The sequence below is a fragment of the Stegostoma tigrinum genome, chromosome 26, assembly GCF_030684315.1.
Source record: "Stegostoma tigrinum isolate sSteTig4 chromosome 26, sSteTig4.hap1, whole genome shotgun sequence".
Lineage (NCBI taxonomy): Eukaryota > Metazoa > Chordata > Chondrichthyes > Orectolobiformes > Stegostomatidae > Stegostoma > Stegostoma tigrinum.
In genome coordinates, this window is record NC_081379.1 from 18,007,599 (window position 1) to 18,034,763 (window position 27,165).

The 27,165-nt window shown below is 41.8% G+C and overlaps 1 protein-coding gene across 5 annotated transcripts in view; it reads left to right on the plus strand.

Moving 5' to 3' along the window:
• The window catches only part of ttc28 (tetratricopeptide repeat domain 28), a 705,429-nt gene that overhangs the window by 475,005 nt on the left and 203,259 nt on the right, over positions 1–27,165 (plus strand). For all 5 annotated transcript variants that reach the window (XM_048556329.2, XM_048556332.2, XM_048556331.2 and 2 more), the window contains one exon: positions 6,096–6,603. In XM_048556329.2, the coding sequence (XP_048412286.1) occupies positions 6,096–6,603 (508 nt within the window). The remainder of the gene's footprint in view (positions 1–6,095; positions 6,604–27,165) is intronic.

The window sequence follows — 27,165 nt, forward strand, 5'->3', positions numbered from 1 at the left end:
TGATCTTTTATACCTATCAGAGAGAGGGCATAAGGATTTGCTGTTTAATGTTTCATCCAAATAATAGTATTAACAACAATCACTCTAATTTCTGGATCAATGCTCATCTTTTTGATTTATTATAAAAAGTAGAGGTTGTATAAACAATTCAGCTAAAATCTTTTACATTTTTTTTGGCCTGGAGGATGAGAACATGCTGCTAGTGGAACTGGAGCAATAATTTTGATATCAATTAGCCCTCCAGCTGGGGAAATGTAAAAAGCAGGGTCTGACAGTTGCCAGTTTAAAGTTTTTTTTCAGTAAAAAAGAAAGGAGGCTGATTTGCTCAGTATTTGTGCTTCCATTTTATATTTGAGTGTTGTAAATGTTGCATTTTGTAGATGAGGGTTTAGTTTTGTTTGCTTTGTAGTCTGGCATTTATACGAATCTTGCCTTGTGATTTTTCGTTTTCTGAGGCTAGAATTTCTGCTTAATCAACCAGCCCACACACTTGTTTTGATACATGTATCCAGTTGCTAACCCTGAAAAGTTGAACCTTTCTGAATTAATTCAAGCTAAGTACATGCGAACATCAGAAATAGGAACAAGATTAGATGATACATCTCCATGAGTCTTCTCTGTCATTCACTGAGATCATGGCTGGTGTACCTTAATTCTAATCTCCAACTTTCCATTTCTGTTTTGGTTGTGTCAGCATCACAGACTCATATCTGCATTCTGACAACATTTATATAGGTGGCTCTCGCTAACCCAGGCATGACACGCAGAGAGAGAAGTCCTGATAATGAAAATTTCTAAGTGGAAAGTATCTAAGAAGACTTCTTAAAAATTAATGGAATGTGGGTGTTATTGGGTGGGTCAGTATTCATTGCTAGGCTCATGAGAAAAATGTGTTGTTCAGGCAGCTTTTTGAGCTGCTGCAGCCCATGTGCTAAAGGTCAATCTAGAAGACTGGAAGGGAGGCACTTCCAGATGTTGACCTGCCAACATTGAAGGAACGGTGATATGTTTCCAAGTTTGGAAAGTGTGTGGTTTGGAATGGAATTTGCAAGTGGTGGTGTTTCCTACTGCCCTTGGCCTTTTGGATGCAAGTGTTCATGAGTTTGAATGGTGCTGCCTTAGGATGTTTGGCAAATTTCTGCAGTGCATATTGTAGATGGTGTACACTGCTGCTACTGAGTTTCAGAGATAGAGGGAGTGGATGTTTGGAGATGGTTATTTTCTGCTCAGGTTTTCTGCTTCATCTGACCAGATTGAAGGCTATTGCCTGAAGACTAACTGTTGACTGAACACTTCTGGAAGACCACTTCAATACTTGCTGGACAGGATTTCCAGAATAATGATTGTTTTTGCGTCCTACACAACTTAACTCAACAATGGGGTGAGATGTTAGAACAGAAGGGGGTGGACCAGCAACCTAATTCCTCAGATCAGGAAGGAGAGGAGTCTGACGGAGATGCCGAAGGCACCAACCCTGATGATGGAAAATGGTGAAGAAGCCAGTACAGTACTGGGATGAGGTACACATGTCCAAGTGAGACTGATTGTGGCTACGTTTGAGGGTGAATGACTTAGAGTCATGGAGTCATACAGCACAGAAGCAGACCTTTGACCCCACTCGTCCATGCCGAGCAGTTTTCCTAAACTGAACTAGTTTTATTTGCCTGCATTTGGTTCAAAATCCTTTAAGCCTGTCTTATCTATGTACTTGTCCAAATGTCTCTTAAATATTATAATTGTATTCGTTCGTACCATTTACGTTGGCAGATTGTTCCATATACACACAACTCTCTGTGTGAAAAAGTTGCCCTTCAGGTCCCTAAAAACCTCAGCCATTCACCTTATCTATGCTCCTCATGATTTTTTAAACCTCTGTAAGGTCACCCCTTAGCCTCCTGTGCCTCAGGGAAAAATGCCCCAGCTCATCCAGCCTTATAACTCAAATTTTCGAGTCTCGGTATGACAACTTTACATTCACTTCTACATTAGATTGTGAGGAACTCTTCTTAAAATTTCACCTGTCAGGCAGTATCTACAACAGTGCTGACTCCTCAGTACTACATACAATTGTGGCTGGCAATCTATGTTGAAGACCATAGTGAGGTTTGAACCCATTACATTTTTGATGCAGGTGGACTGCCACCTTAGCTAATGTTTATGCAGTCATATGTGGATGAAAAAAGATTGTAACTATTGTTAAGTAACTTTCCATCCCTGAGTGATTGATTGAAACAATGTGCAGTTAATATTAATGTCACTTAAAAGGCTAAAAATGGCTGCCTATTCCTGATTGACCTGGAACTGAGTGCCATGATTCGGCATTTCAGAGATTGGTTAAGAATCAATCGTGTTGCTGTGCGTTGAAAGTCATATGTTCCCAGGTAGATTACCTTCCTTTAAGGACGTTAGTGAAACAGATTGGTTTTTGTGACAGTGGATGGCTTCAATCCTGAAACTAGCTCTCTATTCCAGATTTATGAATTGAATTTAAATTCTCCCAGTATTCCTCCAGAACATCAGGCTGGTCCAGTGACATTACCACTCTGCCACCGCCACCCCCAGTGTATCAGAAATTGTGCATGTTTGTATGCAGACTGGTTGGCAACATGTGTGTATGTGGACATCGAGTGAGGAGTCAGCACTGTTGGAGATGCTGCCTGTCAGGTGAAATGTTACAATGAGATCCTACTATCTAATGGCAAAGTAAATGTAAAGTTGTCATTATCCTACTGGACAGTAGGGTTGCTTTCTCAGTAGAGAAAGACAACCGGTGGTGGTTGATGTGTTGCTGGATAGAATTGAATAGCTGTAAATTCTCACTGTCTAGGCTTGCACAGATATATAGTCAATTGGTGAGGAAGAGGCCTGATAGAACTATGTATGAGAAAAAGGCACAACCTTTTAAGAAGGAGAAAGTGAGAGTGAAAAATTAGCTGGGTAAGATCACTTTTAAACTATTTCTTCCTAAAATGCTGATTTGTGACCGTTCTTTCCTTGGATACTGATCCATTTAAAGGATAGGAATTTGCATGCTGCAATACTCACCTGGTTTCATTTAGTATGATGGATCATGTAATTAAAGGGACTTACTGCAGCCCCCAACCCCCCAGGTAATGTTTACCCTTGCCAGAAACTGTACAGTGTATTCATGTTCCAAGTAGCTCTGCCAAATACAACACGACCAATGCAAATTGAGAAATTTAGGAGCTACAGAATTTGAAATATCCCTGAGAAATGTGCTTCATTCATGCAATATCGTATATGTCTTGTGGAATTTATCTGTACGTATTATTTATATATTCCTATTGGTTATAGTCCAATGTATTGCCATATGGCCTGTCGTATTGCATCAAATATCCCATCTACATAACCACCAGTATAATTATGGCACCATTAGACTTGCCAGCATTTAAACATCAACTGCTGTTCTCTGATTCAAGTCCTGATCCATCTGACAAATATATACCTTGTTTTCTCAGAACTAATCTTAGAATTTTTGCCAAGTACAGGTGTATCAGCTCCTTGTTATAAAGTACAACAATTAAATCTTAACAAAACAAAAGAAATTTGATATGAGCCTATGCCAAACATTCTAGAATTCTAAGTTGTGCTGTTACTTTTTGAGTGCTTGGACTTTGAGTACTGACAATGCACTGAATATTTTCAAAGGGTGATTGGATGGTGTTTATGCTTGGATGTAGATTTTCGACATTTAATTACTAAGCATGGACTGGAAATCCCATTAAGTAGAAATGATTATAAAGTTGGAGTTGTTATGGACCAGACCAAACTCCCTCAAATTAAGAAGACAGTCTAGACACTAACTTTTTCTTAGTTTAAAGGCAAGTGCCAGATGTTGCATTCCGGATACAATTTGATTGGTCAAACTACCAGATTTGAAGTAAAACACACTTCATTCATACACATTAACAAATACAGCAAAAGAGAAAAGAAATTAGAATAAACTGACTCTATTGGAAAACTTAACAGAATAATAGACTGGTTAACTACTAAATAGAAACAGTTCCAATATAGTAGCGTCCTATAAACAAACCCTTGGCAAAGGCAAAATCAGTAAAGTAGATTATCTCACAGGTAATTCTCCAGTCCAGGAAGAAAAGAATCAAGAGATAACTCAGAGTCAGAGAGAGGCAGGGAGAGATGTACTGCAGCTTCCAAACTCAATTTCAAGATCTCAGCAACAACTACTGCTGAAGAATTAAAACTAAAAATGCTAGGTCTGAGAGAACTTGACTCCACCCATTCAGGCTGCTTCTATTGTTCCAACTTTTAAAAAAGTCCCAATGCCTCTCAAGCTGTTTACATGATTGTATTTACATATACAGCTGGTCACCTCTGTCTTAAGTCCATTCTTCAAAAAAAGGACAATGTGCACCTTTTAAAGCTATAATATGGTCAGAGTACTTTGCAAATGTTAGAATGGAAGGTCATGAGAACAGTCTTTTTGCGTTGTTTCAATGCGGTGAATTAGAAATGGCTTAATTTATGGCTTAATTTGGATACTGAACACATTTATCTGAAGGCTTCAATGCTAAAAGTGTTTGTCTTCCATGTAACACTTGTTAAACTGGTATTTCTGCCATGTAGTCATCTGTTCTATTATTACACAGACTGATGCAACTAAGACTGTAGGGCCACTTTGACAATAGACACTTAAGAAACTGGAAACCACTGGAGCCTCTAGTGCTTTGCAAGTGATCAACAGATGGCATGTGAATGGTAGTGTTCAACTGCCGATACAAGGACTCTCCTCCCTAATCCTTCTCAACATGCAACAGCATCATCAAGGTCTTAAACCTTGCAGTTCAGCTTAAAATTAGTTACAGTCTAGTTTTGATGGTCATCAATGGTGCAGCCGAGTTTTTAGTTTTCCAAACCAGACAGAAATATTCCTTTTTTGGGAAGATTAAATGATAACTCTTGGCTCCAAAAGTATTCATCTTCCTGTGGTAATTTTCTCTCAATCAAGGGATCTTTCAAATGTTGATCTGGGCCTATTACCCCCTAATCTCAACTAAGTGGTTCAGTTTTTGCAAATATATACAAAATAATTAATTTGCTAAAAGCTCTCTTCTTCGAAAACAAAAGAGGATAACAGTGAAATATACAGTTTATGGATACTGATCATGATCTAGAATACACCCAGCTCCAGGCTCCAGGCTACAGACTTTGCAGACTTCTTAGGCACTGATGCGTAGTGCACATGTAGCCTTTTGTCCTGTATACTGACCCGTAAAGATTATGTAGCTTCTATTCTTTTGTTCATGTATCTTTCTTACTAGTTTGTTCTGTTTGAATAGGGATTAAACCAACAAACCCTACATTTGAATTTGATCAGTCACCATCTGTACCTGTTGATATGTGCAATTCACAGGAAATGTTTATTTAGACTTTATATCTGGAACATGAGGCTTCTTGATCTACATGTTAGGCACCTATGGTGTCAAAGCATTGAAGCCCTTTGCTGTAAGATATGTAAACCCCAGTTTGAAAACTGTTACTTAGATTCTCATTTACAAAGAAGCATCCTGTTTCTCCCTAAGTGGGGAGTAACTCCCACAAACTTTCAGCTGGACCTGAGCAGTGTACATTTTAAAAATACAGTTGGTTCTGCTGTAACGATTCTTTAATGCGATTTGGCTTTGATGTGAGTGAAGAATTTAGACCGTTATTTGTAGAATGTGAACTTCCCTTACCTGTGTTGGCTATAAAGCAATTCCAGCCCCATTAGCTGAAATTGTGCGGTTATTGCATAATTTTCTTATAATGGGAGATCGCACGAGAACGGAACTATCACATTATATCAGAACCAACCGTAGTTATTTGGAATGCATATTGGAGTGTGAATGTACCATTCACACATACACCCTCAACTTCCTTTTTCAATTATCTTCAAAGTCTGAAGCAAGAATTTGAGTGATTTTATTATATTGTCTTAGTGAAAATAAGCTTTGCATTTTCATGTTTTGGTACCAGACTGGCTTGCTTCTTGGTTGCTTATAGTAATGAATAAGAAACTTTTGCTTAAAATGTACTTCCATGTTTAAAACATAATTTATTTTCCTACATTTCAGGCAGCCTCTTCAGCACTGAGCAGCCTTGGTCATGTCTACACAGCTATCGGAGACTACCCAAATGCACTGGCCAGTCACAAACAGTGTGTCCTTCTTGCTAAACAATCCAAAGACGAACTCTCGGAAGCCAGAGAGCTAGGCAATATGGGAGCTGTTTACATAGCAATGGGTGACTTTGAAAATGCAGTACAGTGTCATGAACAGCACCTCAGAATTGCAAAGGAACTGGGCAACAAGCGAGAGGAAGCACGGGCTTACAGTAACCTCGGCAGTGCCTATCACTACAGGAGGAACTTTGACAAAGCAATGTCCTATCATAACCATGTGCTGGAATTAGCACAGGACCTAGATGAGAAGGCAATTGAAATGAGAGCATATGCAGGGCTGGGTCATGCAGCGCGATGCATGCAGGATTTGGAGAGAGCAAAGCAGTACCATGAGCAACAATTGAATATTGCAGAGAACCTGAAGGATCGTGCAGCAGAAGGACGGGCCTCCTCTAATCTTGGTAAGTAGGAATCTTTTTCGGTCGGGGATTTTTTTTAAATTACATATTGCCATCAGTCAAAAAGAGCTACTGCTTTGAGAATGGACAGAGCTAACAACCCAATTTTTTAGTGAGGTTTTAGTGTGATGTGACAGTTAGAGATCTCCGGAAATTGAAGCGATTACAGTTAAACTTCACTATGCCAAATTTTGCTGTTGCAAACCATGAGTTTTAGGCATCACTCTCCCAAATGTTGGCAGAAGATACATTAAGTAAGTCAAGGAGCTCCCATAAGATAAACCTTCCTGAGGATTAATCTGTGGCCCACTCATTTTTATAATGGTATGATTTTGACTTCAACAAGGCCTTCTTGTCACAGAATTGTTGGGTACTGGTTCTGAGTTGGCTCCAATTAGTGTTCATTTTTGTTTAAGTCTCTTACACATTCAGTTTATTCTACAAGGATGTTGAAATTCACAGGCTTTAGATTCTGAACTTCTGAGGGCCTCAAGTGTTTCATTTGACGTATCCAGCAGCGTTCATTTTCCTTGTTGCAGCATGATGGAGGAGTGGGCACTTTGAGACTAAATTTGTTCTTAAAGTTAGCATTGCCTTCCATGTTGAGACAAATATCTATAGTCATCAGTCTGGCTGTTACCAAACCATGTGTACAATTAAGCTGCATGCTTGTCTTCAGGACCTTACGAAGCACTTCATCAAGTGGATCACTTTCAAAATGTAGTCAGTATCATATCATAGACAAATATGGGCTTTTGCACCTTAACAAGATCCAACAATCATTGAAGTGATGTCAACCAAAGCAGAAATATGGTCCAAGACTTCAGGATAATTCCCGCTATTCTCCTTTGAATAGTGTAATTGAATCTTCCACATTTTCCTGGGAGGATAAACATTCGCACCTCATCTAATAGGCATTACTTTCAGCTATGAATCCATTCTTAAATGTTGTATTTTAGTGCCAACCAAAATTATGCCCTGAATTTTCACGCAAACTGATTAGCTTTCCTTCTTAGTGAAAATGGTGGTCAAGAGGTAAATCTGGAAATCCCACCACCAAACCCAGTTCGCAGCATTTTCACGGGGAATGTGAGGGGCAGTTTCTGTTTTTTATTACAGCCACAGTTCACAGAGGCAACTGAACATGTTGAAGTACAGTCATCACCATCAGCTCTGAGATAATAAAATGTGAGGCTGGATGAACACAGCAGGCCAAGCAGCACCCCAGGAGCACAAAAGCTGACGTTTCGGGCCTAGACCCTTAGTCTCTGATGAAGGGTCTAGGCCCGAAACGTCAGCTTTTGTGCTCCTGAGATGCTGCTTGGCCTGCTGTGTACATCCAGCCTCACATTTTATTATCTTGGAATCTCCAGCATCTGCAGTTCCCATTATCTCTGATACCATCAGCTCTGATCTTTGTTAGTTGAAATTCAAAAACCTAATTAGTGAACCTTAGACCTGGTAGGAGAAGCTCTAAACTTAGAAGAATCCTGGGAAAGGTTGAGTACTCCTTCATAATAGTACAGTACCTTTTTAGTTATGATTCTAAGACACTTTGGGAGAGGGCACATGGTCTATAGGGAGAGGTAGGATGCCTTTTCAAGTAGACAAAATTGTGAAGAATATGTTTATAAATTCATTTTAACAGCGAGGCTTAATGAAGCAGTAAACAGGGTGCTGAAGAGTTCTGTGAAATGAAACCGTTAAGTTGATAAGGCAGTTAAATCTCCTGTTTTGTAAGTTTTTGGGGAGAGAAAAAAAAGTTGGCAGAAAATTTAAAAAATGTGGTCCTTGCTACTTCATTCTGTAAAGTGACCTAATCCTGAGGGTTGTACAGCAGGATTAATACTGCATGAAGGATTTCACATGAATCATTAAAACATAAGGTACCTGTCAGTTCTCAGTTTAATTGACAGCTCCAGGCATTTCTAAATTTTTTTGAAGTGGCTCTATGAATTCAAATACTTGTTATAAAGGATCCACGTATGTTACATGTAGTCAATGGCTTTTTATCATTAGGAGCATTTTTGATCAACAACGATTATATTAAATGGTGGAGCAGGCTCAAGAGGCTGAAGCTCTTATGTTGAAATAATGAAATAATCAATAGCCAGTTAATAACTTTATGGAATCGCAGCAAGGGTGTGGCCTGAGGCAAAGTAGACAAAAAGAAACAACTGCACCTCCCAGTCGTAAACCATTTCAACTCCCCCTGCCATTCCTTAGATGACATGACCATCCTGGGCCTCCTGCAGTGCCACAATGATGCCACCCGAAGGTTGCAGGAACAGCAACTCATATTCCGCTTGGGAACTCTGCAGCCCAATAGTATCAATGTGGACTTCACAAGCTTCAAAATCTCCCCTCCCCCCACTGCATCCCAAAGCCACCCCAGCCCGTCCCCGCCTCCCTAATCTGTTCTTCCTCTCACCTATCCCCTCCTCCTACCTCAAGCCGCACGCCCATTTCCTACCTACTAACCTCATTCCGCCCCCTTGACCTGTCCGCCCTCCCCGGACTGACTTATCCCCTCCCTACCTCCCCACCTACACTTACCTCTACTGGCTCCATCCCCACCTCTTTAACTTGTCTGTCTCCTCTCCACCCATCTCCTCCTCTATCCATCTTCGATCCACCTCCCCCTCTCGCCCTATTTATTTCAGAACCCTCTCCCTCTCCCCCTCCCTCTCCCCCTTTTCTGATGAAGGGCCTAGGCCCAAAACATCAGCTTTTGTGCTCCTAAGATGTTGCTTGGTCTTCTGTGTTCATCCAGCTCCACACTTCATTGTCTCAAAAAAAATGGAAGGCTGTGGCAGACGGTGTATGTTGACACAAGGTGGCATGAATTTGTCATGATGGCTAAAAAGTCTGCAAGTGGCCAAGGGATAGGTGGAGGGCATAGGTTGGCACGAATTAGCACGAAAATGACACGGGCTATAAAAGAATAAGGGTGGGGAGGGAGGATTAGTTGGTGTAGTTGGGGTGTTGGGAGTGTGTGTATGTGGGGAGGGAGGTAAGTAATGGGACGGAGGAGGGCTGATATGAGAGGTGACGGGCTGGCGGTATTTTTAAAAAATGTATTCAAATAATGGGACAAAGTGCCAGAGCCTTTTTGCGAAACCTGTCTCCATACCCTACAGTCTCTAAACATTGTGCATCCTTTCACTCAGTACCCACTCACCTGAATGAAATCCAGATTTTCACAATACTTCTTCCAGTGTCACATTTGTGGAGCTGGGAATTTTCCTCACTCTTGTTATCCTGAAATCTAGGAATGTAAATTCAGGCCAACATCTTCAAATTTATATTTTGGCTGGAATTTTTGATTTATTGGCCCATAGATAAATGATATCACTGATCCAAGGTTAAATCCAATGTTAAACGTTGCAAATAATTGTGTCTGTAAAGGATGCAGTACATATTTTGTTCTAAGTAATTTATAATTCACCTATTGTTAGATCGGTACCTGTTTTTAATGCATGATTTATTATATCCACTCAAAATTATATTTAACAGAAACAAAGATAATGATCTAGAGCAATTGTTAACTTTGTTACCTCTGTACTAACAGTGTGAGCCTGAAGATAGTTCCTTAATCAGGAATCCCAAACTATGGCAGCATATCCATAGTGACCTTCTCTGCTGTTCTTTCAATACCATAAGTGGAAGGTAGCTCATTCATATTCTCTATTTTTAACTTGACCTGAAGGAATTAGTGTCATTCTTGGTGAAATAACACAGGGTGAAGAACCTCAAACAATTGAAAAGGAGTGTTGATTGACATTAACCTGAAAGCTGAAGAAATAGAGCTGTCTGTCTGACTTCCTTGTACCTTCCTTGTGGCAACATCCACTTTCTCCGAACTTTACCAATTCCATTTTTGCTTTCTTATCATAAGGATTTATTCTATGTCTCAGTAACCACTTATATTGAAACATTCTGTCTTCTGAAATCTTGGGTTTGGGAGAAAAGCATCTTCCTTGTTGGAGTGTAATTTGGTGCACCTGTTCACAAATATCTTTCAGGGAAGGGAACCAAACACCCCTCAATGTAACTATAATTCCCCACTACATGGTCGATCCTAATTGCCCTTGGACTCCTAGAAATGGACAAATTGTACTGCATTATCATTTTCACCGACACCCAACAACAAATTTAAAATCAGGAGGAGGACCAGACAGTCTTGTTTGCTCGCCTCCTTGACGGAGCTTTTGCATAATAAGAACTCAAAATCAAATATTTTTCAGCTGAACACTTAATCTCTGTGGTAGAGAGCCTACTTATTGGAAAAGTACGACAAAATCTTGAAAACTTTATTTATTTTATGTACCAGTATCCTAGAAATATATTGTTATTTAAAAGAACTCATCAGTCTTTTAAACTTCAGGATTATTGTTCCATATGCATCTTGTCTTCTCATCAATCCAGCAGGTAAGTGTCCATTAAGCACACTAGTCCACGGCGAAAGGCAGAAACCAATCAATAAAATTATATGTCGTTTGGTAGCACTTTGTGAATGAACAAATAATGCTGAAAAGAGAGATATGGGAAAAATGTTTTGTCTTGCACTCAGAAGTATAAATTCAAGAATGATGAATTTCAAATGATCACAACATGGGAGTTTTGATGAACAAAGAGAGCTTGGTGTGCAGGCTCATAGTTCCTTGAAAGTGGAGTCCCAGGTAGACAGGATAGTGAAGGTGGTGTTTGGTATGCTTGCTTTTATTGGTCAGTGCATTGAGTATAGAAGTTGGGAGGTCATGTTGTGGCTTTACAGGACATTGTTTAGGCCACTTTTGGAATACTGCATTCACTTCTGGTCCTCCTGCTATAGGAAGGATGTTGTGAAATTTGAAAGGTTTCAAAAAATATTTGTAAAGATGTTGCCAGGGTTGGAGAGTTTGAGCTATAGGGAGAGGCCGAATAGATTGCAGCTATTTTCCCCTGTTGGAGGCTGAGAGGTTACCTTTATAGAGGTTACTAAAATCATGAGGGTCATAGATAGGGTGAATAGCCATGGTCTTTCCCCCAGGGTAGGGGAGTCCAGAACTAGAGGGCATAGGTTTATGGTGAGAGGGGGAGGATTTAAAAGGGACCTAAGAGACAACCTCTTCACACAGATTGGTGTCTGTATGGAATGAGCTGCCAGAGGAAGTGGTGGATGCTGTTACAATGACAACATTTAAAAGGCCTCTGGATGGGCATGTGAATAGGAAGGGTTTAGAGGGATATGGATCAATGTTGGAAAGTGGGACTGGATCAATTTAGAACACCTGGTCGGCATGGATGAGTGAGACCGAAGGGTCATTTTCCATGTTGTACATCTTTATGACTCTAGAATTCATAAAATAAGGGAAAGGTGGGGCTGATTCCTTGGCAATTCGATGCTAATTGGCTAAGGCAGTAGATTTAGCAGCATCTATGAAGTGAGAAACAGAGTTATGTTTCTGGTCACCGGAGAATTAACCAGTGAGATTTGACACCAAGCCACTTCAGCAGATAACAAAAAGATTGGTTGAAGAATTAGGTCATGAGGAGAATCTTAGAGATATAGAAACACACAGTGTTCAGTGGGACAATTCCAAATCTTAGTGCCTTGGTGGCTGGAGGTGCAAAAGGTGGAACGGTTAAAATCAACATTGAAGGGAGGCTGGAGTTGAAAGAGCACAGATGCCTTTGAGGATTGTAGGGTAAAAAGGTATTCAGCAAAGGGGAAGGGTGAGAACACGGAGGGACTTGAAACAGGGATGAGAATTGTAAAATTGGTATATTAAATGACTGTGAGCCAGTCAGGTAAATTAGCAAACAGAAAATTGGTAGAAAGGAACAAAAACAAAGTTGCTGGAAAAGCTCAGCAGGTCTGGTAGCGTCTGTGAAGGAGAAAAAAGAGTTAACATTTCGGGTCCAGTGACCCTTCCTCAGAACTGATGGTGGCTGGGGAAATGTCAGTTTATATGCAGAAAATAGGGAGGTGTGTCGGGTTGGGAGTAAACAATAGCATAGAGCCCAACGAGAGAGAAAGACAGTTGGACAGACAAAAGAGTTGCTAACAATCAGGCTGGGAGGGTGAGTACTTGTTAATGGGGACTGTTAGTGACTAACAACAGGGGATGTGGAGTGGCAGGCTGTGTGGTAACAAGGTGTGGTGTGTTGGGTCGGGGCTGAGACATGGGAGAGTTTAGGCCCTAAAATTATTGAACTCAATATTGAGTCCGGAGGGCTGTAGGGTCACCAGGCGGAAAATGAGGTGTTGTTCCTCCAGCTTGCGTTGAGCTTCACTGGAATACTGCAGCAAGCCAGAGACACAGATGTTGGCCAGGGAGCAGGGGTGATGTATTGAAGTGGCAGGCAACAGGTAGTTCAGGGTCTTTTTTGCGAGAAGAACGTAGATATTCTGCGAAGCGGTCGCCAAGTCTACGCTTTGTTTCTCCAATGTAGAGGAGACCACATTGTGAGCAGTGAATACAGTAGACTAGATTCTAGGAAGTGCAGGCGAAGTGTTGATTTACAGCATCTGCAGTTCTTTTGGTTTTTATTTGGTAGAGAGGACTTTGATGTTTGTGCAATAACTATCACGGAGTTTTGAATGATCTCAAGTTTAGAGGATTGCATGAGGTTGGCTGGTCAGGAGTGTGTTACATAAATCACATGTAGACGTAGCTTTTGTTAAGATACTCATTCATGGGATGTGAGCTACATTCTGCGAGTGTTTTCACCCCGAGGCACGTGGAAGTCAATGTGTTGGCACACTGGCATGTGTGGGGATGTTGAACAGAGCTTAGAGGGAACAATGGATGTGGGCATAGTTGGCTGTGCCAATAATGATTCCCCCACCCCTAACTCCCTGGAGAGGGTATTGGCGAATTGGCAAGTTGATATGCTGTAGTGGAGCTTGGGGTGTTGGGACATTCATTGTACTGTTCGGAAAGGAGTTTTGACCCAGCGATAGTGGAACGGTGATAGGCTTTCGGAAGATAAGTGGTGAATTGCTCACTGGAGTCTTTCTAGCCTTTGACCTGCACTTGTATCTTGTATTTATTTGAATGTTCCTGTTCACTTTCTGTCCAATGGCAACCCCCAGAATATTGAAAGTGGGGAATTCAGTACACTAATGGTAATGCCAGTAAATAGATAAGAACAATGGTTATATTCTTTTCTGTTGGAGATAGTCATTGCTTAGCACTTGGGTGTCACAAACATGTTTCCCACTTTTCAGCCCAACCTTGATATTGTCTGGCTGCATATGGACACATATTGCTTCACTACCTGAGTTGTTGCTAATGATGCTGACCATTGTGAAAGTCTGTCATATGTTTTTTTTAAGGCTTCTAGAGTCAGGCTAAAGCTTGATGGGCTCAACAAGTCTGCCCCAGCAAGCCAGTCACGTTGGCTGATGCAAGCAAGCCTGGCTGCAGCAGGCAAGCAGGACTGAATAGAAAAGGAGGACTAAACTTAAATAAACTTAAAAAGCTATCTTTATATTCGTGTACCTATTTCATGCAAGGTTTTGGCAATAAGCTATCAGAATTGGGCGGCATGAAGGCCCAGTTGTTAGCTCTGCTGTCTCATAGTACCAGCGACCTGGGTTCAGTTCCAGCCTTGGGTGGCTGTCTGTGTCACATTCTCCCTGTGTCTGCGTGGGTTTCCTCTGGGTGCCCCGATTTCCTCCCACATCTGAGATGTACAGATTGGATGGATTGGCCGTGCTAAATTTCCCAAAGTGCCAAAGGATATGGAGGTTATTTGGATTAACCAGGGTAAATGTTGGGTTTGTGAATAAGGTGGGGGCTTGGGTCTAGTTGAGATTCTCTTTGGAGGGTCAGTGCAGACTCAATAGGCTGAATCTCCTCTTTCTGCATTGTAGGGATTCTGTGATTCTATGTATATGTTCTTGTGGTTATGATGAAGGGTTATTGACCTGTTGATACACGACCTGTTGAAGATTAAGGTTCCTTTCAGGTGTGAACCTTGGCAAAAGTGTGAGAACATTGGTAGTTGCAATGAAGTGACAGACGTTGAGTGTACATGAATCATGTGAAAGAATGTCTGGCACCAACTTCTTGTGTGGTTGTCTTTTGCAGTGCCAGCTCCTGGGAATAAGAGCATGAAGCACTGAGTAGGCAGTGATGCATATGTTGGCAGAGTGTCGCAGGTCATTTATCTAGTAGCAGATTCATAGGAGATCCATGAAACTCATTGCTGCTGATCTCCACAGACACCCCTGCCCAGGCTACCTTCATCAGTCAGGATGGTGTTTTGTTGCCATCCAAAGGAAACAGAACCTCCCTTCTCTTTGGAGAGCCTTCAGGAGAACGTCTAGGAAGGAATTGCTGAAGCAAAGGGTCCACTTTCTGCCTGACATCTCTGGGGTTGGGAGGGTTTGATGAGACAGAGTTGAGTGATGCTCCTTGGTTTCAGAAAGTGAACTGCTGGCTTGGGTGTGTTTTAAAATTTGTGCCTGGCGTTTGGAACCTGGAGCTCCTGGTGGTGTCAGAACTTCCCGCCAGCTCATGAAATTTAGCATTTTGCCCATACACGGATATACAGTGAGCTGAGAAGAATGCAATTGCGTGAGAAGTCTCGACTGGCTGCCAAGCAGAAGTACCTCCTGTTTTTACACTTCCCCACCCCCCTTCACATTGTCTCAAAAAAAAGGAAATGCTGGTCCATACATCTGTAAGCAAAGGTTAACTCTCTCAAAACAGCAACAGCAGGCTCAAATAACATTATTAAGATTTGTGAGTGCCTGACGAGCTCTTACTCTGCATAGTTCTTCAGAAGCACCCAGCACAGCGTGTAATGTTTTATGTGGTACTAAAAGAAACAATGCATTGAGGGTAATCAAAAGTCATTGTTCCCTGATTTCCCATTACTGACAAGATGCCATCAACCAGCTTTCTGAACATCGGTATACTTACCTGCCAATGACGACATTGATCTGTCTTGACCAAGCATGGGCAGACGTTGCTGTTTGTGGTAAAGGTACTTGTGACTGCATTGTACTAAAGTGTGGCAATTAGCAATATCAGGATTTGTGACCGAATTCACAGAGAATTATTAACTTGTAACATCACTATTTCTGGTGTATAGAAGACTGACTTGTACGTCCTTAATAAAAAGTACAGTGCCAGCTTGTGTTATTATGTAATACTAATCAACCCTGATCTAACTCAAGTTGTCAGAATTAAGTGTTCCAAAAAATTGCCTAGGAGAAAATTACTCTCAGTAAAATACTCCTTTCTTGATTAGTTGTTTGTTGAAGGTTAATATAGAAATGAATTCCATTGAACACTTCCATCCCATTTTTAGCATTCATCCAATGTACACAGCCAGGTGTAAAAAGAAAATTAAAGCAGCATGGAAAGAAGAAATGAAACCTCACAGATGTCAATTCTTTTTTAATATTACAATGGAAGTAATAAAGTAACTGTATGGTGCGGTGCAAAAACCCCTGAGGACATAATGTATAATTTACAAGTGTGCATGCAGCTGGAACTGAGAATTTATGGGCAAACAGTGGCAGTGAACCAAAGAGATGTGACTACTTCCAGCAGGCAGCTATGGAATGAGCTGTTTTTGTTCAGCTTCTGCAATATTAATGGACCATTTTCAGGTGTGTTAGAACAATAGAGAAGCATCACTGCAATGATTTGCACTTGAGGAAAAATTGACCCGGATGTCACTTTGCTTTGTGTGATTTTGTAAGAGATGATTGGAAGTAATTTCAAAATCTTGGACTGATAGCAAGGGGAAGGTTGTTATCTTTTTTTAGAGAAATAGAATCAGTCTGCAATTTAGTGAGGTTTAGTTTCTGGTAAGGAATAATAATTTTATCTTTGAACATCAATGAAAGTAACTTTCTCCACTTTGCTAAATGTATTCCTCTGACCATTTTGATTGCACATTAAACCATAAATCTAATAGTCAATGTTACAACAACGTCAGTAAGAGTATGCCTGAGAGATATTCCAAATTACTTGCCAAATTATAAGCCTGAGGTTTCCTCTTCAAATATCACCAATGCCACATGCTGTGCACGGAGCAGACAGCTCTTAAATCATGACACTTCCCAACGGGAAGGTAAACATTTTCATTTATCTCGTGCATTTTATGCAAGGGAACATGTGATTTGATTCCTGGAGTTATATAGTCATACAGCACAGAAACAGACCCTTCAGTCCAACTAGTCCATGCTGACCAAGTTTCCTGAACTAAACTAGTCCTGCTTTCTGCATTTGGCCCATATCACACGAAACCTTTCCTCTTCATGTACCTGTCTAAATGTCTTTTAAATATTGTAACTGCACCTGGATGTACCACTTCATCTGACAGTTGACTCCACATACAAACCACCCTCTGTGTGAAAAAGTTGCAACTCAGATCCTTTTAAATCGTTCTGCTCTCAACTTAAAAATATGCCCCTAAATTTGAACGCCCCCATCTTTGCTATTCACTTTTTCTGTGTCCCTCATGATTTTATAAAACTCTTATAAAGTCACCCTCAACTTCCTATGCTCTAGTGGAAAAAAGTCCCAGCTTACCCTTATAAATCAAAATCTCCAGTCCTGGCAACATCCTGGTAAATCTTTTCCAACCCCGTTCCAATTTAATAATATCCTTCCCATAGCAGGGTGATCAGAACTGCACATAGTACCCAAAATTGGCCTCCCAATGCCCTGTACCACCCTAACATGATGGCTCACCTCCAATACTTGATGGTCTGAACAATGAAGGCAGGCATGCTAAATGTCTTCTTAACCACCCTGTCTACCTGTAATGCAAATTTTAAAGAACTATGTATCTGAAATCCTTGGTCTATCTGTTCGACAACACTACCCAGGGCCCTACCATTCACTATATAAGTCTTATCCCTGCTTGTTTTCCCAAAAAGCAGTACCTAGCATTTATCCAAATTAAAATGCATCTGCCCCTCCTCAGCCCATCGCCCCAATTGATCAAGATCTCTTTGTAAACTTAGATAACCTTCTTCACTCTCCACAGCACCACCAATTTGGTAACTTCCTAACTATCCCTCCTAAATTCTCATCCAAATCACTTATATAAATTACAAACAAAATTGATTCTCCATTTTATCATCGGCCTATAGAATTGGAAACACCATTTGGCAATATTCTGTCCGTTCTGATTTACTTCATTTTGTTTTATTTTCCACTATTTATAAATAGTATATTATCTGTGTGAATTCCTAAAGCCACTAATCCCTCAAAAATGTTCCATCTGGGCTGATACCCACTTTAATTGATCAATATTTCTAGTGATAAACACATGACACTGTGATAATATTGATTACCTCTTAAACCTGCCTCGTTTCTGCACTAAAAGACCAAAGATAAGTTCATAGATAGCATTCTTCAAATAGTTCTGTTGTTACAATATGTGTTACTTTGTTGCTTTTGACTTGAGCACAGACCTTGTTTTGAACATGATGATATGATGAAAACGAAATTTATTGCCACAGCTACTTTCTGATTTTTCATTCCATAAACCAGAACAATTAGTATGTCCACAAACTTTAAAATCCAGCATACCTTGCAAAGTTACCCAACCTATTATGTCAATAATGATCTCATTAAAGAAAGGAAAGGCTATTCTCTGTTTTAAGCTACTGTAATTCCAGTCATGAAGGATATTTTCATCTCCGTTGCTTCTGATGTCATTATATGCAGAGAGGCAAAGGTCATGCAACCCTGTATTTGTTGCTAGCTTAGATGGAAAATCAGTGACTCCGCTTGTACAGCCAATTCAGTCTGTTCAGACGGATAATTAGTGAATTATCTTCCTGGCTGCTACTGAGCAGGACAGCCTTTTCTAGTCCATTGAATAGCTCTGAAATATTCTCATTATATCTTTCTTCTGTTTTACTTCAGGCAAGATACTAGTTACATTCAGGTCAATAATACTCTTTTGTGAAACTGCTCAAGCAAAGCATGGCTGACACATACAACCACTTTAGGTAGGCATTTTCATGAATGTAAGACAGTTGGCACTCATACCCATATTTAGCAGTGTCAGATCATTCACCATGATCCTCATTATCTCCAAATGTGCCAGTAAAGACATTTAGTTGACCTTTTGCGTGATTGCTTCCTAAACCTCCCAACTATTTTCTTTGGGTCAGAAGAGTAAGCCTTCATTTAGAGGACACTTCTTTATTCTCTTTTGTAATTCACAATAATCTGATGGGTCTCATTAGTAAAGCAGACCTTCTGCAATTTGTTCCCCCCACTTTGCATATGCACAACTGAATTGATGAATTGAGCCTTATTTCTGGCACTGGTATGCTTTTTAATGGGGCTTATGGATGATTTAGCAGCGTTATGGCAGTTCATTTTTGATTTGCTGCTAAACTGCATAATGGTTGTAATATATTCTAACTTGCAAGAATGAACTATGATTAACCTATGAATTCTTGCAACTCTCATTTTACACAATGTGTGCTAAGATTATTAACCTCCTTTTTCGTTCTCTTTTCCTCCATCCCCAAAGTGCATTGCAATGAAATTCTAGTTTTTTTTTCCAAAAATGTGAGAGTTGTTGAGGAATAACAATGTAGGTTTACAACAGAGAAGGCAGTTTGGCTGTTGGACTGCTTTTAGCCCTGCATCTTTCTCTGCCTCTTATATTTTCCTTAAATGATGAAATGGGACCTGTCTCCAACCACTCTGTGATGCAAAAAAAATCCTGCTATTTTGCATAAATAAATTATTTCCTTTCCTCACTATCTCGGTGACAATTTTAAATGACTTGTTACTGTTTCTTTTATCAAATTTTTCATTAAAAACCAAACTTTAATTTCCTTCACTTTTTTCTTTGTGCTAATCTTTGGCTCAAGTATGGACTAATAATATTATTCTTAAGAAGTATCGATTCTGAAAGATTCCTGGAAAAAGTACCATTTAAAACTCTGAAACTGGGTTTTGCCTAATCAGTTTGTTTTTTTGCAAAGGCTCCCTTGCTGCCATGTTTCTTTTTTGTCCCTCTGAACATGAGCCAACATAACATGGCTCACTTGGTTGAGGGCCCCCTGCTCTTTGTACAGCTGTGGCTTTCTGAAGTATGACTTTTCAATTTAAGTGTTTGACTTCAAGGGATCTACAGGCAAGTTCAAAGCAGTAGCTACAAATCCCCAGCCCTGGCAACATTCTAGTATCCCCTCTCCGCACTCGTTCTAGAGCACTTACATCTTTCCTGTAATGTGGTGACCGGAACTGTGGCCAGTATTCCAGTTATGGGCTCACCAATGTCTTATACAGTTTCATCATTATATTGCACTTCTGTAACCTATATCTCTGCCATTGAAGGACAGCATACTATATGCCTTCTTTTACAAGCATTTCAACCTGTACTGCTATATTTACGGACTTGTGCACTTACGTGCCAACTCCTCTCACTTCATCTACCCATCTCCGTATATTGCCTTTTACTGTTTGACCTCCATAAATGCTTTACCTCACATTTATCAGAGTACAAAACTCCATCAACCACTTTCCTTCATGCTCTTAACAACATTTCTGAATCATTTTGGAGCTCATAGTTACCCTCTACAGTATCTACTAATCAGCCTTTTCTTGCGTCATATGCACATTTCTCAATTACGCCTCTCATGTTCAAGTCCAAATTGTTCAAACAGCAGGAGTCCCAACGTTGAGCCCTGTGGAACACCACTTGAAACAGCTTTCTATTTATAAGGGGAGCCATTGACCCTTACTTTGTTTACTGCTACTAAGCAAACTAGGATCTAATTTGACAAATTACCTAGCATTCCATGAGCTTTTTTTTTGACCAGTCTTCAATTTGGGATCTTGTCGACTGTCTTACTAAAATCCGTATAGATAACATTCTCTGCATTACCCTCATGGATCCTCAAAAAAATTCATCAAAGTTTTAGGCATGACCTCCTTTAAGCAAAGCCTTGCCAACTACCTTGAGTAGTCTAAACCTTTCTCAATGACAGTTTATCCGAATTCTCAAGTTTGATTCCACCAGTTTGCCCATCATTAAAGTAAGACAAACTGTTTGGCATTTCCTTTGTACCCTTTTTAAACAACAGAACCATATTTACATTCCTCTAGTCATCAACTACTTCACTGTGTCCGGTGAAGATTAGAAAATAGTCATCAGAACATCAACTATTTCTTCCCTGACCTCATTCGAAATCCTAGGGAACAATCCATCTGACCCTGGAAACTTATCCAAATTCAAGGATTCGAACTCCCCTGACATTTTCTCTCTCATTATGATTATTTTGTCCAATGTTTCACTCTATTCTTCTTGGATTACTAACATCCCTTTCCTTTTTGAATATGGAGGCAAAATGTTTAAGTAAAATTCTACCCATATTTTCTGCATTTTCACACAAGTTCCCTTCTTTATCTCTGATTGGTCCCACTTTTTCCTTAACTGTTCTTTTGCTATTTAAATTCTGGTAAAACATCTGTCTTTTCCTTTGTCTGGCTCATATTTTTTTCAAGCCCCCCCCTCTTTGATTTCCTTATTTTTTTCACTTGATCCCTGTACTTTCTATGCTCCTGTACTCTACCTACAATTTTGAGTTTTTTGTGACTATCATAAGCTTGATTTTCTGTTTAATCTCCCCCTGCACTTTTCTAGACAACCGTAGGAAACTAGAGTTGACAGGACCATTCTTATTTTTGGAGGGAACATGTCTGCTTTGCGTTGTAAGGATCTCACTTTTTATTGCTTCCCACTGGTTTACCACTGATTTATCCTTTAGCAATCCTGTCCAGTCCCCCTCAGCCAAATTGCTTCTCAGGTTTTATGAAATTTACCTTGCCCCAGTTAAAAACTTGTAGTCTCGATTTAAACCCAACTAACTTTTCATCCCTGCCCCGAGTTTAACCTTGGTTAGCCACTGCTTGAAATAGTGTAGCAGCCTTTCAAAGGGAGCTTTTATCATAGATAACATGGTGTAGAGCTGGATGAACACAGCAGGCCAAGCAGCATCAGAGGAGCAGGAAAGCTGATGTTTCGGTTCTAGATCCTTCTTCAGAAATTGGGGAGTGGAAGGAGATTCTGAAATAAATCGGGAGAGAGGGGTGAGGTGGATAGAAGATGGATAAAGGAGAAGATAGGTGGAAAGGAGACAGACAGGTCAAAGAGGCGGGGCTAGAACCAGTAAATGTGAGTTTAGATGGGGAGTTAGGGAGGGAATAGGTCAGTCCAGGGAGTACAGACAGGTCAAGGAGGCAGGATGTGTCTAGTGGATAGGAGATGAGGGCCGGGCTTGAGGTGGGACGAAAGGTTAGATAGGTGGGGACGAGCCGGGCTGGTTTTGGCATGCGGTTGCGGGAGGGGAGATTTTGAAGCTTATGAAGTCCACAATGATACCCTTGGGCTGCAGGGTTCCCAACCAAAATATGAGATGCTATTCCTGCAGCCTTCGGGTGGCATCATTGTGGCAATGCAAGAAGCCCAGGATGGACATGCCATCCGAGGAGTGGGAGGGGGCATTGAAATGGTTCGTGACTGGGAGGTGCAGTTGTTTGTTGTGAACTGAGCGTAGGTGTTCCACAAAGCGGTCCCGAAGCCTCTGCTTGGTTTCTCTGGTGTAGAGGAGGCCACAGTGGGATCAGCAAATACCGTCTCTGATACCTCTCTCTCCTCAGCAAATACAGTGTACCACATTAGCTGATGTGCACATTAACACCTCTTTGAAGTGGAAGGTCTTCTTAGGACCTAGGATGGGGCTGAGGGGGGAGTTGTAGGGGCAGGTGTAATACTTGCTGCGGTGGCAGGGAAATTTGCCAGGTGTGGTGGGGCTGGAGGGGAGTGTGGAGCGGACAAGGGAGTCATGGAGAGAGTGGTCCCTCCGGAAAGCAGATATGGGTGGGGAGGGAAAAATGTCATTGGTTGGGGGTCAGATTGCAGATGGTGGAAGTGTCGGAGGATGAAGCGTTGTATCTGAAGGTTGGTTGGTTGGTCCATGAGGATGAAGGGGATTCTGTTTTGGTTGTTATTGCAGGGACGGGGTATGAGGGATGAGTTGCGGGAAATGCGAGAGACGCGATTGAGGGCATTTTCGACCACTGTCAAGGGGAAGTTGCGGTCCTTGACAAATGAGAACATCTGGGATGTCCGGGAGTGGAATACCTCATCTCGGGAGCAGATGCGAAGGAGTTGGGAATAGAGGATGGCCTTTTTGCAGGAAGGTGGGTGTGAGGAAGTGTATTCTAGGTAGCTGTAGGAGTCAGTGGGCTTGAAATGGATATCGGTTTCTAGGTGGATGCCAGAGATGGAGACAGAGGGGTCCAGGAAGGAGAGAGAGGTATCAGAGACGGTCCAGGTGAACCTAAGGTTGGGGTGGAAGGTGTTGGTGAAGTGGATGAACTGTTCGCGCTCCTCGTGGGAGCACGACGCAGCGCCGATACAGTCATCAATGTAACGGAGGAAGAGGTAGGGGACAGGGCCAGTGTAACTTTGGAAGAGGGACTGTTCCACGTATCCTACAAAGACGCAGACATAACTTGGGCCCATACAGGTACCCATGGTCACCCCCTTTGCCTGTAGGAAATGGGAGGAATTGAAGGAGAAGTTGTTAAGAGTGAAGACTAGTTCGGCTAAGCGGATGAGGGTGTCATTGGAGGGGGAGTGGTCAGGCCTTCGGGACAGGAAGAAGCAGAGGGCCTTTCGGCCATCTGCATGGGGAATGCAAGTGTATAGGGACTGAATATCCATGGTAAAGATGAAGTGTTGGGGATCAGAGAAGCGGAAGTTTTGGAGGAGGTGGAGGGTGTGGGTAGTGTTGCTGATGTAGATGGGGAGTTCCCAGACCAAGGAGGAGAAAATGGAGTTGAGATAAATGGAGATGAGTTTGGTGGGGCAGGAGCAGGTGGAAACAATGGGTTGACTGCTGCAGGCAGGTTTGTGGATTTTGGGAAGGAGATAGAAGCGGCGGTGCAGGGTTGGGGAACAATGAGGTTGGAGGCTGTGGGTGGGAGGTCACCTGAGGTGATGAGGTTGTGGATGGTTTGGGAGATGATGGCTTGGTGGTCGGGGGTGGGATCATGATCAAGGGGGCGGTAGGAGGAGGTGTTGGAGAGTTGGCGCCTGGACTCGGCGCCAGGTCAGCTGAGAGGTCTGTTCACCCTTAGAGGTCAGTTCGCCATACTACAACTACGCCTCCCTTGTCCACAGGTTTCATGGTGAGTTTGGGATTGGAGCAGAGGGAGCGGAGGGCTGCGCATTCTGTAGGGGAGTGGCTGGAGTGGGTGAGGGGGTGGAGAGGTTGAGGCGATCGATGTCGCAACAGCAGTTGGAGATGAAGAGGTTGAGGGAGGGTAGGAGGCCGTGGGGTGGTGTCCAGGAGGTCGGTTGTATTGGAGGCAGGGGAAGGGGTCGGTAGAGGAAGGGTTAGGCTCACGATTAAATAAGTAAGCGCAGAGGCGGAGGTGGCGGAAAAACTGTTCCGTGTTCAAGCGTGAGTTGTATTGGTCGATGTTTGGGTGGAGGGGGCCAAAGGTGAGCCCTTTACTGAGGACTGACCGTTTGTCCTCAGTAAGGGAGAGGTCTGGAGGGGGATGGTGAAGACTTGGCAGGGCTGGCTGCTGCTGTCTCCTCTGGAGCTGCTGGCTGTGGAGGCGGTGGACAGAGTGACATTGACGGTGGGTGGAGTGGCGTCCTCAATGTCTGTTTCGGCCTTGGAAACAGAGGCGGTGGCCTCAGCAGCAGTGTTGATGGCGTTGGCTGTACCGGAAGTGGCGTACCAGACGGTGGCAAATGTGACGTCATCCATGGAATCCTTGGGTGCTCCGAAGATGACCAGTGGCGGCGGGCACATAGTGGGGAAGGTCCTGGGTAGGGTGGCAGGCACCAGTAAGTTTAAAGTACTTTCAGTTTTTAGTGTCCAATAAAGCCGAGTAGAATTGAGAGTTCAGGTTGTGGATCCTACAAAGAATAATGGAGCTTTTCTCATAGTATTCTGGAAACCAGGTTTATTATACCAACGCTTTCAACTTTAGATAAAGCAACCTGATGGGTAAGAAAGGTGGGAGAGTTGATTTGTCCTGTGCTCAACTCTGTTCCCAATAATATGGTCCATCGTTGTATTGCGTAATGGATATGAGATAGTGATCTGTAGTTAGCTAGGTTTCTATTGTTATCATTTTTAAAAAATAGAGACCACACTGGAATGGCCCAGTGGCAATTCCTTTTTATTTAATAAGATGTCAGTCTGGAATTTGATCAGAATTTTCCTCAGCAGAGCAGAAGCAGGTCCAATATAATGGAAACTGCGGTGGAACCTCCATTTGTATCACAGCATTTCCATCACTATCCCAACAGAGTTACAGATGCTCAGTAGATTCGAAGAGCACACTACCTTTTTATTTATAGTCTCTCTGAGCCCAGTAGCATAGTTTTCCTTCGAACCTTGTCCCTTTGTTGCTAGAAGCACTAAATCACACAGACCGACCAATGTTAGGTTGATACATGGAGAAGCCCTTTATCCAGCTGTCGTTGTTCGGGTGGCGCCAGCGGAATCACAGCCTAGTAGTAATCAGTAGTTTTAATGAGGAAAAGGGGGATATATTTCAGGGACACATGGCTCATCTATAGCTGTGAGTGAGGTGCTGGAAGACTGGAGGGTGGCTGATGATGTGCCTATAATTAAGAAAGGCTGCAGAGAGAAGCCTGCGAGTTATAGACCAGTGAGTCTGACATCAGTGGTAGGTAAATTAGTGGAGGGGATTCCGAGAGACGGGAGTTACTTGCATTTGGAGAGACATCAAATAATTAGGGTTAGTCAGCATGGCTTTGTGCATGGGAATTTGTGTCTCACAAACTTGATTGATTTTTATTTGAGGATGTGACCAAGATAATAGATGAGAGGAGAGCAGTAGAAGTTGTCTACATGGATTTTAGTAAAGCCTTTGTCAAGGTTCAAGGTTCTATACAGTAAACTGGTAAAGTAGATCATATGGGATTCAGGGAGAGGTTGCCAATTGGGTACAAAATTTGTTTGACAGTAGGATACAAAGGGTGGCAGGGAGGGTTGTTTCTCGGACCGGAGGCCAATGACCAGTGGTATTTTTACAGGGATCAGTGCTGGGTCCACTGTTGTTTGTCAGTTATATAGATGGTTTGGACAAGAACGTTGGAAGCATGGTTGCTAAGTTTGAAGATGACACCAATATTGATAGTTTAGTAGATAGTGAGGAATGCTACCTAATGTTAAAAAGGGATCTTGATTAATTGGACCAATGGGCTGAAGTGTGGCGCATGGAGTTTAATTTAGATAAATGTGAGGTGTTGCATTTTGGTATGACAAACAAGGGTAGACTTATACAGTTAATGGTATGGGAAATGGTGTAGAACAGAGAAACCTTGAGGTTCAGATGCGTAGGTGATTGAAAGTTGTGTCACAGGTAGGGTTGTAAAGAAGGGGTTAGGAACTCTTGCCTTCATTCCTCAGGGGGTTGAGTGTCCGAGTTGAGACGTGATGTTGAGGTTGTACGGGACATGGTGAGGCCACTTTTGGAGTACTTATTACAGTTCTGGTTGCCCTCCTATAGGAAGGATATTGAATTGGAGAGGATGCAGAAACTCTTTATAAGGATGTTGCCATGATTGGAGGGTTTAAGTTATAAAGAGAGGCTGGATAAGCCTCTGAAGTGTAAAAAGTTGAGAGTTGACCTTAATGAGGTTTATAAAATTATGAGGGCATAGATAAGGTGAATAACAAAGGTCCTTTCCCAAGGGTTAGGGAGCTTGAAACTAACGGGAATAATGTTAAGGTGAGAGGAGAAAGATTTAAAAGAGAACTGAAGTGCGACTTTGTCCACACAGCGTGTAGTTTGAACGTGGAATGAAGTGCCAGAGGAAGTGGTAGATGCAGGCACAATTGCAATGTTTAAGAGACATTTGGATTGGTACATGAATAGGAAAGGTTTAGAAGGTTGTGGTCCAAGTGCAGGAAATTGGAATTAGTTTAGTTTCGCAAACACAGTCAGCATGGACAAGTAGGATTGAAGGGTCTGTTACCATGCTGTATGATACTGTGACAATATAAAAGGATGCAGATCTAATGAAATTTGATTCTTTTTCTTGTGTTTTCCACTCAAGTTTTCCCCTAACCATGTAAACAATGTGGGTACAAGGCAGGTTAGATACTAGGAATTGTGCTGTGAGTAACTCACCTCCCTGACTCCACATATTCTGCCAAGGCCAAAATCAGCTGGGCTGAATTATTTCTAAGTTTCACTCCCATTCAACACTTAACAACAAGATGTGCATGCCAAATGTGCACGCTTCAGCTTGTCTGATGCTGTGGAAATTCAACCATTAGAGCTAGTTGAATGGTGTCATGTGGGCTTGAAGGGTAGGGATAAAGCAGACTATCTCAGGTGAGATTTTTCAGAGACTTCGTCCTCCTCTTGTCCCACAGAGATTGTTTTTCAGACATGATACATTAATTTTTTTGGTGATCTTTTCAGTGATTGAGACCAAAATATGTATGAATTCATAAGTGCATGTTTTAAATTCCAACAACTACACAGAGATCATCAAAGAGAAGTGTATTTGCTTCCA